Source organism: Homarus americanus, unplaced genomic scaffold, assembly GCF_018991925.1.
Source record: "Homarus americanus isolate GMGI-L3 unplaced genomic scaffold, GMGI_Hamer_2.0 scaffold13581, whole genome shotgun sequence".
In the NCBI taxonomy this organism is placed as follows: domain Eukaryota; kingdom Metazoa; phylum Arthropoda; class Malacostraca; order Decapoda; family Nephropidae; genus Homarus; species Homarus americanus.
This window is the reverse complement of record NW_024750713.1, coordinates 168760-187472: the sequence shown is the minus strand read 5'-3', so window position 1 is coordinate 187472 and position 18713 is coordinate 168760. Positions and strand designations below refer to the sequence as shown.

General features: G+C 35.8%; 1 protein-coding gene across 9 annotated transcripts in view; it reads right to left on the bottom strand.

The window, feature by feature from the left end:
- Window positions 1–13906, bottom strand: part of LOC121854164 (mitogen-activated protein kinase-binding protein 1-like) — a 150782-nt gene extending 136876 nt beyond the window's left edge. For 4 of the 9 annotated variants that reach the window (XM_042348613.1, XM_042348614.1, XM_042348616.1 and 1 more), the window contains exon 1: window positions 3376–4459. In XM_042348613.1, coding sequence (XP_042204547.1) covers window positions 3376–4095 — 720 coding nt within the window. In that variant the 5' untranslated portion in view covers window positions 4096–4459. Of the gene's footprint in view, window positions 1–3375; window positions 4460–8862; window positions 9296–13816 lie in introns of those variants that run through there. The other 5 variants (XM_042348621.1, XM_042348623.1, XM_042348622.1 and 2 more) reach the window with 2 other exon arrangements.
- Between the last annotated feature and the right edge of the window lie 4807 nt (window positions 13907–18713).

The window sequence follows — 18713 nt, the reverse complement described above, 5'->3', positions numbered from 1 at the left end:
TAGTCTTTTCTCGAAGGTCATCAGGCTTGGAAATGTGACCAACTAATCACTCTTCTCCTATCATCCAGATGAGAAATACCTCAGAGAATGAGAGAAATTTCTAACTGCAAAAAAATACTGCTCCTATTTGATAGACAAAATATCTAGTTAACTTTTAGTAAGTTATCAGGCCTGTGTAATGAAAACTAGAAAACTTAGAAACCTTTAACCATTCAAACAGACGAAGCACCAGAATCTCAGAATGGTTCAAAAAAAATATATTCCTCTAAAGTTTATCATTATTCCTCAAAACTTGGATGAGTTCCCAAATGCCAGATGAAACATAAAACTAACAGTGTAGGAACTAGGAACTGATATAACTATTGTACTGCATCACCAACTGAGAAACAAGTAAAGTGACATCAAACTGTACCACTGCACTGGGAACACATAAATACATCTCTAAAACAGCTGAAGCAATAAAATAAATAAATAAAGACAAAGTAAAAATAATAAACAAATAAATAAAAAGATCCCATCAAGAAGATATAACAGGCACTCTATATCCACCTCACACAGTATCTAGTATATTTCTAAACTCATCCACAACCAAATCAAAGGAACACAAAAGAATCTCACATAAATTCCCATGTTCTTACAAATTCACCTCCAGTAGCTACCAAATTACCTTAACGCTGAGTACACTATAACATGGCCTAAAACTCAGTGATTTATACACTAATAGGACCTAACCCACTGTGCTTATAATTTTAAGAATAATAAAATGTTAAAACAGATCATTCTCATAAACTACAAAATTATACATCCCAACTCAACATAAACAAAGGCAATATTATCACTGCACCAAATCATACAGGTACACATTAACAAGCTGTGAGGTCAACTAGCCAACCACAAGAGTGATTTCCCAACACTGGTCAGGTGTCTCTTGGGAAATAGGTCTGCCAATCAGATAACGGCGAGCAAGCACCTGACAAATGTGTAATGAACAATTCACTAGTCTAAATAAGTTTGGGGTAAGGAACATCACCCTACCTACACAATATATTAGCTATGCTATTTTGTGTGGTTACTGTAAAAGTTAAAGTCATCACAGCAGTGATCTTTAAGTACTGTATCAAGTGTATGCAGGAGGAGTGCCTACCCAACATTCTACCTCACATACCAAACCTCACTTAAATCCGAAATACCGGTACATAACTGTACTGTATGTGAGCAAAGTTATAGACAGCAACTAACTGCTCACCTGAAAAATCATTCAGGTGAGGAAAGCGTGTCCAAGAGAAAAATGGTAAAAGATGTTTAAAGAAGCCCATTAATGGACAAATAAATGACACAACTGTACGATGGTCTTTAAACTATCTATTTACATGAACATAAGCATACCGTATCATGGCAAAAAGGCAAGAGACAACATATGACTTAGATAAGGGATATATGGTGACTTGTAACTATACAGGGGTCCAACTGATCTTTAAAACCAAATTTGTCTGTTAGGTCCCCATTCCACCAGAAAAAATTGGCAAATTGATGGGATTAGCTTATGCGATAATTAACTGGAAACAAATATCATCAATGTTCAAATTATTATAGCTATTCAACTGATCCCATCAACCACGTGTAATAAACAAAAACGGAAGCACAGTGCATTGTGGGATCATACTATATATGGCAAAATTATAGAGGTGCATAGCATTTATATCTACTGGGCCTCTACTAAAAGAAGTCTGGACCATTCATTTTGTAGATAAGAAACCCATAACTCCACATTCTGGCAGCCAAGTTTCCCATCTCACTCTTTTTTCCACAAGAAAATTTCTTGCAAGGGAAGGAACCAATCTTCTTAGGATGTCAAAGGAGATCAGTCACAAGCCCAACTGACACATTCCGTCGACACCAGAGAACTATGTCTAAACCAAAACCTTAACTTTTCCCATTTTGTCATTAATCCAACCTTAAACTAGAATAAAACTTGCTTTAACTATAATCTGAAAGGTTAGAGAAGAGTCCATATTCATATTACCCCAGGAACACCTTGAACTATAAGCAGACTTTATCTAAACAAACTTAGCAAAACCCTACAACTTAAGGGAAACTTATCTAAAAGTACAGTATCCCATAGATACACAGAGCAAAAAAGTACCTCACGGATTATGTGCGAAACAATATGACACCATGGACGAGGGATAGTGGAATATGCCTTGTAAGATAATTAATGTAATTGTGTTGATGATATTATGCCGGTCCTGTGGGACATAACTAATATGGCCCTACTATAGTTAGTTGGTAACCTTTGCCATACAGGCACACATACCAACCTTCCCGCCACATTGTGATGTATGAATAATTACGGAAGTCAGCAGACACCCCCCCTGCGCAATACTTTTTTTTTACTGTGTGTACACAGAGGTTCAACAAAATATTCTCTCCAACCAACATTATGAAACCCTACATACACTTGGTCCAGAATGCCTACCTGACCTCTCATAACATAATTATGGTACATGGATATATCCCACAAAATCTCAAAATTTCAATTCCAAACCCATGTTAGATACTGAACTTACTTCCTTTCATGACAGTAACCACAGAATTTTTTTCACTACTCATCCATAAACTATGAATGTCCAAGAGCCTTACTCCAGAACATATTGTCATTTTAAAATCAAAAGCTCAAAAGCAACCATCTAATTGGTACCAAGAGATTCATTAAAATTTAACTTCAACCCAAGGAAAATTCCAGAGGCCTCACATATAGGGAATCGTCAACTTATTCAAATGTAGTTCCAGAGATCCGAGCATCCAGGATAAATTTCCCCAAATCATAAAATGGAAGGACTACCGGTAATCAAACTCCAAGACAAAAGACAGCCATATTAAATCAGGAATCTCTATTCTAAGGACAAAACACTCTAAAATTCCAAATTTGTAAACACTACTCTCGGTAAATGGTAACATGAACCACCTCCTGCAACAACCTGGTTGCACCCAAACCAGACACAATCCACTAGTAATAACTTCCTGAATTTAGAGCAAACAATATTATGATCATGTTCACTGTAGGAAATGAGTGAGTTTTGTATATTTTTTAGTATCTGTGAGATGGGTGTGCAAATATATTGGTCCGTGGTGAGGGTCAGGGGCATAAACACAGTACTGTACTGTATTTGGTCCAGGAAGTGATCTGAAACCCAGTCCCCTTATACATCTTATTTTCTTTTGCATAACAGTACAGTACAGTAGTTATGTACTGTACTGCACTGTATTGTTAAATAAAGCTCAGAGAAGTGAGTTTTAACTTTGAATAGGTGTCTTGGTTAAGAATGATAATGATACCAATGTTAAAGTACTGTACTTGTACTGTATAATGTTTACCTTTTCATTTGGGGGATAAGATGCTGACCCTGATTCATGGCCCAGATGTAGATTCTTGGCAGATGAAGAAAGTTTCTTCATCGAGGACAAACCCTTTGGGGAGGGAGTAAGGTTCTTGGTTGAAGAGGAAATATTCTTTTTAAGTAACAAGTTTGTCTGAGGGTCCTGAATTCTTGCAAGTGGTGAGAGAGATTTAGTAGATGTACTTCGAGCTTGTGCAGTATTAGTTGATACACCAACATTCGATGAAGTTGTGTTAACAGGAGAAGAGGAACTCCTGGCAAGAGGATATGGGGATTTTTCTCTAAGCCTCACTGCACGTGCTGATGAGGGGGATGGTTTTCTGCTCGGCTCTGGGAATTTAGGAGGTACACGGTGAGACGACGTAGACACCGGTGAGGTAGCAGTTGGATTTCTCACTAAAGGTGAAGAAGATTTCCGTGATTTTCCTGACCTTGTGGAGCACGCCTTTCTTAAAGAATCAGAACTCTGGTTCAAATCTGGGGGAGAGGTAGAAGATCTCCCTCGTAGTGGTACTTGACTTGCAGGATTTGGGGATGTCTTGGCAGAAGGAACAGAGGTTGTAACCAGAGATGATGGAGATGAGACTCTGTTTTGAGTGTAATGTTCTTCATCACTGCCTGGAGGACTTTCTCTAAGATTCCTTTCTAGTTCACTCAATCTGTTTAACTCTTTTTTTACAATAAGTTTTCGACTCATGGTGGTGGTGGTGGTGCAGGTAGTTGAAACTATTTGTTACTATGGATATCTTATAAAGTATTCCATTCTAATATAAAGTGTATAAAGCCATGAATTTTCAAAAAATTACCGTTAGTCTTGAATGCACCCAAAAATTTTTGTTCACACAAAACACTCCCTGTTTCCTGATGCACAGATGAATTTTTCACAAAACAGTATCTAATTCTATTTTTTCACAACAACAGAAGAGTGTGTTAATTACAAAATGGTTCCGAGTTGATCCCAGCTTAATATATGACTGACCCCTTAAACACACAGTGGTAGCGAGTTACAACAACACACCAATGTAGTTTATGGCATCAGACAACTCTACTCACTCTGCCTGTGTGACAAAGACTGAACAAGAGTATGGGACAACCCAGGTGTTATCAAGGTTCACACATCCTTCCCCCCAACTTGACACAAGGCTCATAACCACACGCTGAACAAGGCAATCATCAGTCTAACATCCACAAGATAAGTTATCTGATAAACTACCAAGACCTCAGCTCAAATCTTTTACAAACATGATATCGAAGATTTCAGTGTGTAAGACACAGGAAATGCTGCATATAAAATTAACGGGGTGTTCAATAAATGGCAATACAGCACCTTACAGTAAATCTTTTTACATGATCCTCTTACAGCCCCAGTTTTTCAGTGTTATTATTGGTATATTCAAGAAAATGGATAAAAACTTGAAATGGAAATATTGCACCATTTTTTAAACCAAAGTTTTAAGACAGAATAAAAAAAATCCAAAATAAATACCCGGCAAAACTTTCAAGCACTCTTCATCAACATGACGTTATAAGAGGTCTTTGTCTTTAACAGTACAATAATTTACACTGAGGTACATCAGTAGCTGCAGCTTATTAATTATAAGAATGTTTCTTGAGTATGTACAGTATAGTTATGGGACAAGATTGTTTTTACATACTTTTAATATTGCAATTCTAAATGAGAAGTAAATACTGTACTGTAATACTGTACAATACACCCCACAATTTAAAAATAATTAAACTTCTTCCAAGCAGATGCAAACACTGTCTGAGATATTGTATACATTAAGGCTGTCTCTACCTACCAGTATGAAAGGGAAAGGGGGAGGAGACCAGTTACAGTATGCAACTAAATTACAACTGAGAAAAAGGAAGACTGATAATGTAATCTGAAAATAAAGTCAATGTACTGTAATCTGAAAGAGAGATATAGATCCTTGAAAGAGTACAGTATTCCCAGTAAAAAGTCTGCAAAAGTCAAATAAACCCCCATGGCACCTCAGAGAATTAGAAATGGAACTTAAGCAAGAGCAGCAGAAGAAAGAGTAGGTAGCTACATACAGGTGTACTGTACATGGAAAAATTTGAGAATGCCATGCCTTTCCTTAAGGATGAATTTTTGGCTACTTGTGCTTATTCCCAGACTAGTCAAGATTATATGTTCTTAATCTTTTCAGTACATGGATACCACTTTCTATATTTTATGAGTACAGTGTAATGTCAGATGATTTTATTCAGCACAGAGGGACCCCTGTACACAAGGGGTTAAATGTTGTACTGATTAATAAAACTTAAATCCTAAGATGTTCTGTCTCTTGGACAGTTAATTAAAATTTTGCTAAAATTTCTGCAAATCCAAAGCAGAATCTAGGGCACGGTAATTTATCCAAATGTAAAACACCCAGCCCATCAAAGGTCTGAATGAGATTAAATGTAAATGTTGTTTTCATGACTACTAAATATTATGTTCAACTGATGTACAGTACATTATTGGTTAACATCTCACAATTGATATTACTTAAAGCTAAAAAGACTCGGCTTTATGACCAACAAAACATTTTAGAAGAACAAAGTCTTCTTCCTCAGAGGGCAAAAAGATGAACCCCAATTCGTTAAAAATAATCTTATATTTTAAAAAGGTAGAGAATCTCTTTATCGTCAATACATTATAAACCCCAATTAAAAAGCAGAAACATTCACCCACACCTATAAATTACCTTGCAACGCTGGAAAATAACAAGATTACATATTCTGCTGCATACTAACACAACAACGCTCCTATAATAAGGGAAACACTAAGCCCCATTATGATGGTTTTTATACTGGTTAAGTCAGAGTAATAACAATGAGTCCCATAACCTTACCTCCCCAAAATAAGCAGTGCAGACACAGCACCCCAAAATACAGTACTGTGCAGTACTAAATTCTAAAACACACACATCTCTGGGTAAACAGTACTGATGTCTTTTTTCCTACTTGTGAACTACCATTAGCAATCCTTAGGACTACTCTGGACTACTCTGCTATCAAAAGTAAAGCAGTATCAGAGCCAAAAAGGAAGATGTTGTAAAGTGCTGTACAGAAGTTCTGTGTCTCAACAACTATAGTCCCAAATCATTCAGATCAAGTAATTTCAGCAATCATAATAGAAGACTATATGTATGTATGCTGTACTGTATAATTATAATTGTTACAAGTTTTTCAATATTCAGACACCTTTATAATGTAGTCTAGGTTGATTTATTAAGCTATATGGATTCATCAATCACATTTTCTACAATCCTAACAACTAAAATCTAGATTTTTTTACTTATCTATGGTAACCATACCATCTACAAAACTCAAGTTTACAGTACTGGTACAGTAATTTATATTCCATAAGTCGCAACTCTAAGTAAAACACAAGAATTCAGAGACCAGATCAAACAAGACACCTAATACACATGAAAAGATCCTGAAAACTACTAAACAATCTGAAAAATCCTTGAACTAAAATTATTCTTGGTCAGACAAACCACTTAAAGCATCCTACATCTCCTCAACAGATCTGACAGTACAACCTGACTCACAACCAACCAGGAATGATACCAACCATATGACTCCCCCATGACTCATTACCACACCAAACTTATGACTCAGAATTGATCTGTCCTTAATCAATAAAATGACTCAATAATGCAAACAAAGGAAAAAGGGATTGAAACAAATTGCTCCCATAGTTCTGTATATGTATCTGAACTCACTACAGTATATAGGTACAGTACAGTACTGTACAATAGTTCCATTACTAACCTTTTATAGCCACAGTAGATGCCCTGTGATATTTTCCTACATATCATATGACAAATGCAGAGAACAATTGTCAGATACTGTATAGTTACCATTTTTGCTTCCAGACATAGAAATGGGGTGAGTCAGCTGGGAATTCCACTCGTTTTTACAGTGACAAGTTAACTTTAATACTGTATTTGTATATACGTACTGTACTATTTTACCATTTCAAATTACACACAAAAAATACCAAGTAGTCCCTCACTTCTTGAGGCTTTCTTTCTCACGAATCTCATGAGAGGTAGCCATAAGCCAGGAACATTAAAGTACAATAGGATATATAAAAGCTATGGGATCAATGCTACACATCAGGATATTTGTAAGAAATGAATAGCATTTCATTTTATATATATATATATATATATATATATATATATATATATATATATATATATATATATATATATATATATATATATATATATATATATATATATATATATATATATATATATATATATAATTAATGATTTATTGAAAGAGCTTGGCAGCCAGAAGGCTGAAAATATACAGTTACATATTTGGGGAATGGGTTTCGAATTACAAAAAATATACAAGTAACATAAGTGATACAAATAAGATATATAATAACTAGATGGGGAAAAGCTCAAACTACAGTGCATTTCAACATATTGACAGTGCAAGAAGTAGTATTTACTGGGAGTGAATACATTGGTTTATTACAAGTTATTGATAATTTTTACAATGGTTGGGACTAGGCTGTTCTTATAGCGATCAGTTCGTGCACGTATGGGCTGGATGCGGTTGTGGTGTCGAACAGCAATTCTCGGGCTAGGGATCTCAGGTGGTAGTAGGAGCCGGTGTCGAGGATGGTGTAGAAGCTTCTTACCAAATTTGCAGATGAGGTCGTGGTGATGGTCAGTGAGAGTCGAAAGAGTCAGTGTGTTGAGTGCTTCTTGATATGTGGAGTAGGAAGGGGAGAGAATAATCTTGCATGCCCTCTTTTGCACTTTTTCTAGGTGTTTACGTTGTGTGGCATTTAGGGAGGAAGACCGGGTGGGGAGGCATAGGTGAGCTTGGGAAGTATGAATGTTGTGTAAACACTGAGGAGCTCGGGTGCAGGAACTCCGAGGGACTTGAGTCGGCGGAGGAGGTGGAGACGGAAACCGGAGGATTTGACAACTTCACTGGCGTGTGGTTTCCAATTTAGTTTGTTGTCTATATATATATATATATATATATATATATATATATATATATATATATATATATATATATATATATATATATATATATATATATATATATATATATATATATATATATATATATATATATATATATATATATATATATATATATATATATATATATATATATATATATAATCAGAAAAAATCACATTACACACAGCATAACACAAGCATAAAAAAGCTTCAGTAATTTTTACATAAAGATTGCACTGTAAGCACTTTAGAAGTACAGTACAGTACACTGTACTTCTAAAGTACAGTACAGTACAGTACACTGTACTGTACCGTTAACTTTGTATAGTGAATTACAGAACCTTAAAACTTAATGTAAAATATATATATTTATATATATAAATTTAATGGTGATATTCTATGGGGTTTCTCTATTTTTTTCCAAATTCTCAAAATGAAAAAGGACTTACCTTTTCTGCAAGAGGTGTTTTATCCTTTGAGGCCTGCCTCGAGTTTGGCACCCTCACCACTCGACGTGGAGTTCCACCATCTCCATCCATAGTGTGAGGTGTTGTGGAAGGTCTTCAGCATTAACATCCAACTAGTGATAAACTCTCATATTTTGGGCCATTTGTATATAATACCCAGAACTAATAAACAATATTTTCATTTGCACATATTTCTTTTAAATAAATCTAACACTGCAGAAACACAACCGGTTTATATTTTTCCTTAAGCCTTAACTTAACAGCACACCACTTTTAACAAACTAACACTACAGAGATGAGAATTCACAGGAGTTCAGTGATAGCTCGGATGTTCAGAGCAGTTTTCTTAAGAACTGCCAGGCGGAAATTTGGAAGCCTGACTCATGTACAGTATAGTTCACCCCTTGATGAATTCCTGAAATAAAGACAGTTATGAGTAATACATTCCAGTACAGTATATTGACATAAAAAATCTTATAACTATAATAATAAGTACATATGACCCTCGCTTTATGCTAGGGTTACGTTCTGGGAAAACCTCACATAACTCAAAATCGCATAAAGTGAATTCTTAATCTTATGGAGAAAATGGGGATGTGTTCCACAACCATTTCTAAAGCTTCCCCAACCTTAATGCTGGCACTTTTTCACAACAAAGACACACTAAAAAACAAAAGTACAGTAATGCTATAGCTAAAAGTCGTGTAAAAATCATTACACTACTCTAATGTGGCTTATAAATAAACAAAATACTGTACAGTATAATATAAAATAAGAAAAATGGCAACATGCCATCTATCAGGATGCTTCATCCCCAGTTTTCCCATTCCCTTTTTGCACAGAATGCAGAATAGCAATATTTTTTCATATTAAATGAATTGTGGGTAGAAGTAGGGTCCTCACATGAATGCAAATTTGCATACAGCAAGTGCACATAAAGCAAGACAGGTATACAGGTATATACGATCGCTATTAATATAAAAATAAATCCATCTTATAATCAAATAAAAAACTTAAAGTGCTTTTTGCATTCATAACCCATTTAGTAAGACACACAAAGAAGTTGTTGTTTTGAGGTTTACAAAGTAATTGACACAGCTAAAGCCCTCAATCTATCAGAGTACTGTCCTCATATTTGAGGGTTGGAGGCCACAGTCCCCCACTCTAAACGTTCTTGGGCTGTTTTTACCAATCATCTAAGGTTTTGTATATCTCTGGGGACCTTAGGTAGCTGCTTATCACACACACTGAAAGTCATCATATCTTATCAGTCATATCAGCTGCGTACAAGAGATATAACCTGATATGTTTTATCAAATATCACACATGCTATTTAACCTTCAAAGCAGACTAAGGTACTGTACAGCTTAATAATGTTTACTCTCCATCTAACACATCTACGATTGTCCATATACTGTATGTTATACTATTCCCTCCCACTGTTCTGTTATACAATGGCATTGGGCTTCCTACATCACTGACTTTTAATTTTTGTCCCAGAATAACCATGGCCAGGAAGTAATGATGATCTTAGGTAGATATTCCTGCTGGTTGAGCATCACCTAAATGTCCAACCACATTACAGACTGTTTTTACAGGCAGTGTGCCACGGAGAGTTACCAAGCAGAGTACTGTCTGAGCACTACAAAGTCTTAGACATTAAATAACAATCTGGAAAACTTAAAGATGAAAGGACACCAAATCACAATAGGAACATGGAATATGAAGGTAAGCAAAGGTTGACCGAGATGAAAAAGAAGTTGTAGTGGAATATGTATTTGGGGATTAAATGAAGTAAAACAGACAAAAGAAGCACACTGATTGACATATTCAGGTGGTGGAAAGCATGACAGTCTATTTTGTATTCTTGAAAACACAAATTAAGTTGTAGTGTAAAGGATAATTGGAGAATTGAGAGTTCCGTTAGTCAAGAAATCAGGTTTATGCACCACCAAATAATAAGGATGAGGTTTCAGAAAATTTTTATGAACATTTAAAGAAAGCAAAGAGAAGCTGTCAAATCTCAAATTATAAATATACTGTACTGTACTACGGTACTTTAATAATATCCGTACACTGTACATTGATTTCCATTTTATAGCTAATTGGAGATACTGTACGTTCTCCGAAAAAAATTTCCCCACACTTGACCTCTAATGAGTTATTGCATTGTGCTAAATCCTCGATGATTATTTATATGGTAAGGATGCTGCCGTCACTCGTGCTCTCTTATGGGCTGCCGGGAATATTCACAGTTTGTTCACTTCAAAATTCCACAATCACTCTATGAATTCTATGTCTTTATTGTACACTTGCTACAAAAAGTATCATAACGATTTTTGGAGAGACAATATGATACAACGGACAAAGGATTCTGACAACCTTGCCGAGACAACAGGAGTTGCGGTGGTCATTTTGAAATTCATTGGACAATCCATAAAGATATCTATTGGAGTATTTTTTTATGAGGAATAGCCCACCCAGGCACAGGTCATCGACCCACAACGGGGCTTGGGGGAAGGGGGGGGGGAATTAAGAGTAAAAAGAAATTAAAAATAGAAGAAAAAAGACTAAATTAATCTGCACCACAACGATACAGCAAAACCAGCTTTTTGAAGTGAGACAGATTGTATGAGTATGGAAACACAGAAGAAGGCAGACCATTCCACAATTTGGTTGTGCGAGGAAAGAAAGTTGTACTACGATGGGTTATTCAAGTGTGACCGACATCCATACAGAAACGGTAAGCACCGCTGGCAAGACATGTGTTGCGAGCCCATGGCTTTGCTGGCAGTATACAGGATGCCAAATCCACTGAACATTGCCCATTAAAGTACCTGTAAAAGGGAGAGTGAAGAAACATTGTGGTGAAGAGAAAGGGAAGAAAGATCGTCAACTAAAGGATGAAAGTTAATAAGACGAAATGCCTTTGATTCCACCCTATCTAACAGATGGACAGAAGAAGAGCCACCCCGGATATGAGTGCAGTACTCCAAGTTAGGACGAATGACTCCTTCATAAACTTGAAGCAACTGCTCAGGAGCGAAGTAGCTACGGCATCTGTCCAGCATTTCCAGCTATCACGAGGCAGCTTTAGCAATGTTGTGGATGTGTGACATAAGAAATTTAAGAATACAGTACATACTCAATTATTTTATTTTACTTAATGAGCCACAATTATTAAATGAGCGTAAATGAGGAGAAACTGGACAATGAGGCAACTGGCTGAGTGACTGTGGTGGCAAAGATGAGTCTACTTGTCCCCAGTGAGTTTGAGGAGTAAGTTGTTCTATTAAGCATAATCTTAAATCTTTGGATTTTTGATACTTCATTTTTTACAACAATTATACAATCTGTCTCTTAAAACAAGTTAAACAAGTCTAACTTATCTAACCAAACAATCTTATGTTAAATAAATTGGGTTACAGCTGGTTGTCAATTCTTTTGGCCTATTCTCAAAATGTACTGTACATCCAATCCAAAAAGTATCTGTAGACCCCAGGCATCTGAGAGAATAAAAACATCAGGTGAAGCCAACCAAACCAATACCCTGTACATGAATATGGTGTTTTGATGCTTTTTGAATAGGCTGTGCAGTACGAATCACAATGCAGAAACCAATATAATGGAAATGTATTGCAATACTGATCTTCATAATTCCCATTAAAATAAACATATTTGAAATACATCTGCCCTAAGCTGAAAAGAAAAGGATAATGTGCTGTGAGCCAACTACTGAATATACTGTATATACGGTACAGGTTGAGCTATACGGTCTTGAAGTTTTTAAATAAATAATCTAACCTAACAATCCCAGAATATATTCTTGATAAATTCATATAGGTTATGTTATGCTGGGTTAGGTTATGCTGGGTTAGGTTAAGTTAGGTTTGATTTGTTTTTCTTAAATTTCACATCAAAATAGTGCCTATATTAATCCATAGAAAGCCGAACCAAATTTATGCAAATACTGTACTGGTTCCTTGCAAAATATCTACATCAAATTTAAAAACGTTTCTTTAATTCAACTAGGTTAAGTGCAATTTACTCTCAGGCTTTAATAATTTGCATTTCCTTCAGATTTTTTGCTTTAAAAGTTTGGTTAAGTGCACAAAAAGAAATTATGCTTTGGAAATAAGGAAAATATGACAAAGAATTTATTAAGGAAATACAAATTGGACATAGCCTCAACACCTTCAAGAGATTATCACTGAACTACGACTGTTTTACCTGGAGCAAACCACTGAGCAATTCATAGTCAAGTTTGGCAGCACTCAGGGACTTCTTTATAGACAAACATAAGGCAGTGTTTAAAGTCAGGTTTTGTACTGTATTTTGTAAGTGCTAAACCCCAAATAAAGTACCATCCAGTTTGCTATCTGCTAGGAAAATGAAATATTATTTTAAACCTTACTCCTCCACCAAATTTGCATTCTACACACTTAAGCAAAAGGTTTAGGAGGGAAAATCCAGAAGAAAACAAACCCTTTTAAAGCCACGAACCTTAATTTTACCTTTTAACATAACCCTATATGTCCTGCCTAACACCTAGGTCACCCAGTTCATTAAGGTAGTCAGACCAGAAACCTTTATCCATAATTAACAACAAATACAACTCGATACCTTATCTAAGTCTTCTCTCCTCTTGCCATAACTAAATTTCATACTTTCTTTTCACTAGTTATGTCTACAAATGTCTCTTTAATGATATCCTGGTAATGCCACGAGATATAGACATACCAAAAAGAATTCCCAATATTTGTTTCCCTTCATTAAATTTCCTTTTCAGTAGACATAAGTTCCATTAGGCCAAGGACGGAGGCAAGTTACCAATATGACAAGGATTAACGCATGTATCTACCTTTAACGGTCGTAAGAATCACTCGTAATTTATTAAACGTGTAGTTGTATTGACAGGTAATGAAAAAATACTCACATATGCGATGAATTATCCAGAGGGAAAACGTTAACTGAAAATGTTGAGGAGAAGAGGGCACCACTCTTGACTCATCCTGCAGGTCCTCAGCTACTGGCTTGGGCTTCATCCTATGATATTTACCTCAAATTTTCCCTTATCTCATCAAATTCTCTTCCTTTTATATAAAAAATATAGCTTTAATTTTACATATATATAATACATGTAAATTATATATCGCAAAATCTTCAGTGAATATATCAAACATGGTTTATAGTGGATCAATCAAATGTATCGCACATATTGTTTAGGTAGGAAGAGAGAACCCTATGCCAATCCACGTGAAGTTCTTCATCCATCACCTCAGTGTCATAATGGAGAAATAACAAAAAATCCATGATATTTACCTGCGACACATGTATCCCTGTTACGGTGAACAATCAACGGGAAATGGGGAAACATTATTATATAATTTACACCTCTTAACTGCAATGCATTCAAGTGAATACAGATGCAACAAAGGTTCCTTTTTTATTTGGAGGGAACTCCAGATAATACAAAGCAAGTAACCATAATATGGCCTTTACATAAACAATACTACACATAATTTATAATGAATGTGTAGCTTTGTTGAAATTTATATGAAATTGTTTTAATAATACTTGAATATTCGTCTAATACTCAACATGTTCACATTATTCTTAAACATATCTGAAGACGTTGAATTACTGCACGTTGCCCTTAACTTTGACATAATGTACAGGATATGCCCTGGACAGCATAAGTGATACGAATTTATTTAGTTCATTCAAAGGCTGTACTGTGGCACACACTGTCCTTGATGTGAGCAAGTGCCAGGGAGTCACGTATGGGGATCTCGAGGCTAAGCAATGGGTAACCCATTGTTATGAGTCTCGTACTCTCCTTGTATTGAGAGTGAATGTGTTGAGCACTAACCCATTCTGCCAACATTATGATAACTATTTCAATGGCATAGTATCTCAGATTGCTACCACAAAATTATGTAATGGCCATCGATGTGGCAAAAGACAAAAGTACTGTACAGGAAAACGTGACAAAGAAAGAAATCCTACCGAGTAGCTTCCCTTTTCTCGCAGTAGCCCTGGGCTAATCTTATCATGCCTAGTTACTTTTCCTGTGTCAAGCGACATCAGGAAAAGTTCACATCTCTGTTTGATTTTCTCGTCTGACATCAATTACTTAGTTTCACGCCTAAACTTGCTCCTTTAGATCCGGTTATATAATGGCAGATCAGACAGTCAGCTTTTTCTTGGCGGTATGTTGCACTAGTTTGTGTAATTAGTATTGCAACTATCAACCTGAGTCACCTTGACAGTTGCCAACCTGATACCACCAGAATTTGCTTAAACTTTTCCAGAAGCCAATTTTCTATTGTTTGTTACATCATGTTACATGCTCACAATTTACTGTTGTGCATCTACCAATCGAGGACATGCTGCAGATATAACATTTAGCTGTCTCTCGATATAGATAGCCCAAGCATAGTTTATTTTCTGAACTTATTAACTTACTTTACTAATATTCAATCAGATCCACACAACTGAGGTGACCTACATCATCCAGTCTTACTCTCATTTAAAAATTTGCAAAATCCCTAAACGTATTTACATGCCACGGTTATATGAGCACGTCGCGCATTCTCTTATATCTCACACCTTCACGTCCATCTTTACTCTGTACACTCACACACATTTCTGCTTTACACTTGAGATACATAGCAAAGTACATGGGTGGGGAAAGGGGTAATCATTATTGTGTGCGAAAGATGTAGCAGTTTTCCTATTTTTTCGTATCTTTTGGAAAGTATTTAGAATTATCGGACAGAGGAAACTCTTGTTGAGATTAGAAACAGTAATATCGATAGGCAATCTAACTGACAGGGAATTGCCTAGTGAACAGATTGAGAATTTGAGACATCATTATGTCAATATGGAGAGATTCTTGTTTAGCTGCTGGCCTTATCGCTACTTCAGATAAGAGAGGCATCACCAGTGTTTCTTATCTCGACCACCTAGTTTTATCCAAGGACTATAAACAGTATTTATCCTTGGGTTTATCCATGTAATCACCAGTCAATACATTACTGGTGTTGAAGTAACGCCGACACGCAGCTGTCGCGTTTATTACTTTGCCTTTAAACAACAAGAATGATTTACAGAATATTTCTAATCATCTATTATAAAGAGTTGTATAAATTAGACGCATTCCAGTTCACAAGAGTTTATACGTGCGTCTTGGTTCCCGATATCGATTATGAATAAATTGCGCCAAAAGTATCAGATAAATTAGTCTTGTTTTTGTGTGAACCTTTCTTCACAAACAAGAAAAAACAATATCGAATTATGTGCTCTACTACAAATTGACCCTCATTCTTAAAAAAAATGGTGTAAAATAAATTAATAAATTTTGTTGTGACCTAACAATTGCTAAACTAACCTAACTTTAGTTTAAGGGTACAGCTGTAATAGACTGATTCCCGTCGTTAAGGTTTGAGGAGAACAGGTGGTCACGCTCAGTTAGAGTGGTGATGGTAAATGTAAATTAAGTGGTGATGGTAAATGTAAATTAAGTTGTGACGGTAAATGTAACTGGTGGTGGTAGCCTTTGGTGTAATGGTCAGCATGTTCGCTTCGTAAGTGACCCGGATTCAATCCTCCGGCAGGGCAAGTAGTGGTAGTAGTAGTTGGCGTCCACCCAATTAACTCTGGGTAATCATGGTGCAGATAAAATTCTGGCGCGGGACAACACTAAACAATTATACAGAACTAATATGACACATTATTGTGCAGAAGAAAAGCAGTACTTACAACAAAGAAATAGTTTTAAAGGTAAAAGGAAATGATTGCACAAGTGTACTGTAAGCTCACTCTGTTATTTCATTGCTTATATACCATGAAAGAGTTAACGTTATGTTAGGTTAAGGGTATATTGTTAAAGTTATATTACACAGAATGCTAAATAAGGTTTGTTTAAGGTTATATTGAATTAACTTTATATTCTGTTAATGTTATAGTTAGCTAAATGACAAGTTAATGATATTTTTAGTTAAGGCAAATATGAGGTAAAGTTTATGTTATGATTGGTCAAGGTTGTGTTAGGTTTATATTAGATTAGGTTAAGGTTTTATTAGGTTACCGTTACTTAAGTTAATATTAGACTACCACCATCGCTCTGAACCGAAGGGGGTTTATTCCCTATGTAGGCAAATAATTATCTTTTTCTACAAATAATCATTATGGTGCTTTGAAAGATTATTCCTAGATATCTAACGTTGGATGACAATAACCTACTGACTGTATAATCTAGTAAAACTATCATAATCCTCGAAGCATATAAATCAATAAGGTATACAAAATAAATCGAATTTATTACCTGACTAATTGCCAAACCTCCAAATCTTCATTGCTTCTAAGTTAAAAACATGCTCAAATTTCATCACTGAATTAAACCCAAAGAATTCTTTTTAATTCCCCCAAAGAATTCGGTGGTACTGTTGTGGCCTCATAAATAAATGGAAATTTGACACTTTCTTCTTATCATATAATATAAGGTTAAGCTTCAGAAACACACAACAAAAACGACGAGGAACTTAATTATTTCATAAATATATGATATAATTATCAATCTCTATCATACTTAACAATTATTGACGTAACAATTTATAATATTTCTTACTATCTCTACAGTATGTTGTCAACAATTTTGTAGTGCAACGCGTAGTCCAAACCACCTCTTTCAACCACAGTGAAATTGTTAGGTAATAATATTCAAACTCAGTTTTATGGTGAGTAAGTGTGTTTCATATAATATTTTACTTACAACTGATTGTTCATTACTGAAAGTTATCCGAGACGTTTAGTGGTAATTAATTCAGATAATACCGGAAAGGGGACGTGATTGCTGCCCGTATCATCATTGGGTATGACTTTGCTTGGGAGATTGGTATCCCCGCATCCCCTGAGCAACGCTCTTGTGCATTATGCAGAAGACCCGACAGCAACACCCTTATCCACTACCTCCTAAGATGTCCCCACACACAACGCTTCCGTGACGCCTGCTGGACCACCACTCCCCGACCCCCTGACGGAGACACGATGATCCTCCCCATACTGGCCAGATATTATGTAAATAATGTTGATTATGTGTTAAAGGAATATCCTTCCTTCCTTCCTTAGGCTTTAGTAAGCCCCTTTATAATAATTATACTGTATATACTTGTCACACTTGCCAGATGCTTCTGGTGTCATTGTACAGGGTACCTAGTGACAGCACTAGGATCCCGCTTCCTCTATCAAGGAATAAACAATTGAAATTGAAATTGAATTGAAATTATTACCCAGTTCCACACGAAGATACCTATATACTTTTTTTCTGATTTAGAAAGAATAATGATGCTATATTTTGATATGCAGACACAAATTCTGCGGTGTTTGGGGTTTAAAAAATTACCAAAACAGCGCGAACAAAGAAAAATAGGTCAATATGTTTGGACTCGGTCACCCCTCCATCCCTGTCCTGTTTATCTTTTTTCTTCGCATATATTATCTGTAAGTCTATTTAACTAATAAAAGGACGGAGAGAGATGTTTTGTTAAAATAACCAAAAAAAAAGAGAAAAGAAAAAAAGAAAAAAAAAGAATAAACAGACACGACTCCCTGGTCGCCAAGGGTTTGCTTCTTTCTCTTCCATTCATATCATTAAAAAAAGTAACCAACACTAAAAAAACAAATGGATTAAATTTCTATAATTCGAGGTAATAAGAGAGAAAAATTGAGGTAAGAGATATAATAATAAGGTGATATGCGTGAGGTGCGCGGGAGGAGAGATGTGCGCAGGTTTTCAAAGGTCCCGGGGCGGCTGTCATTCCACCCTCCAC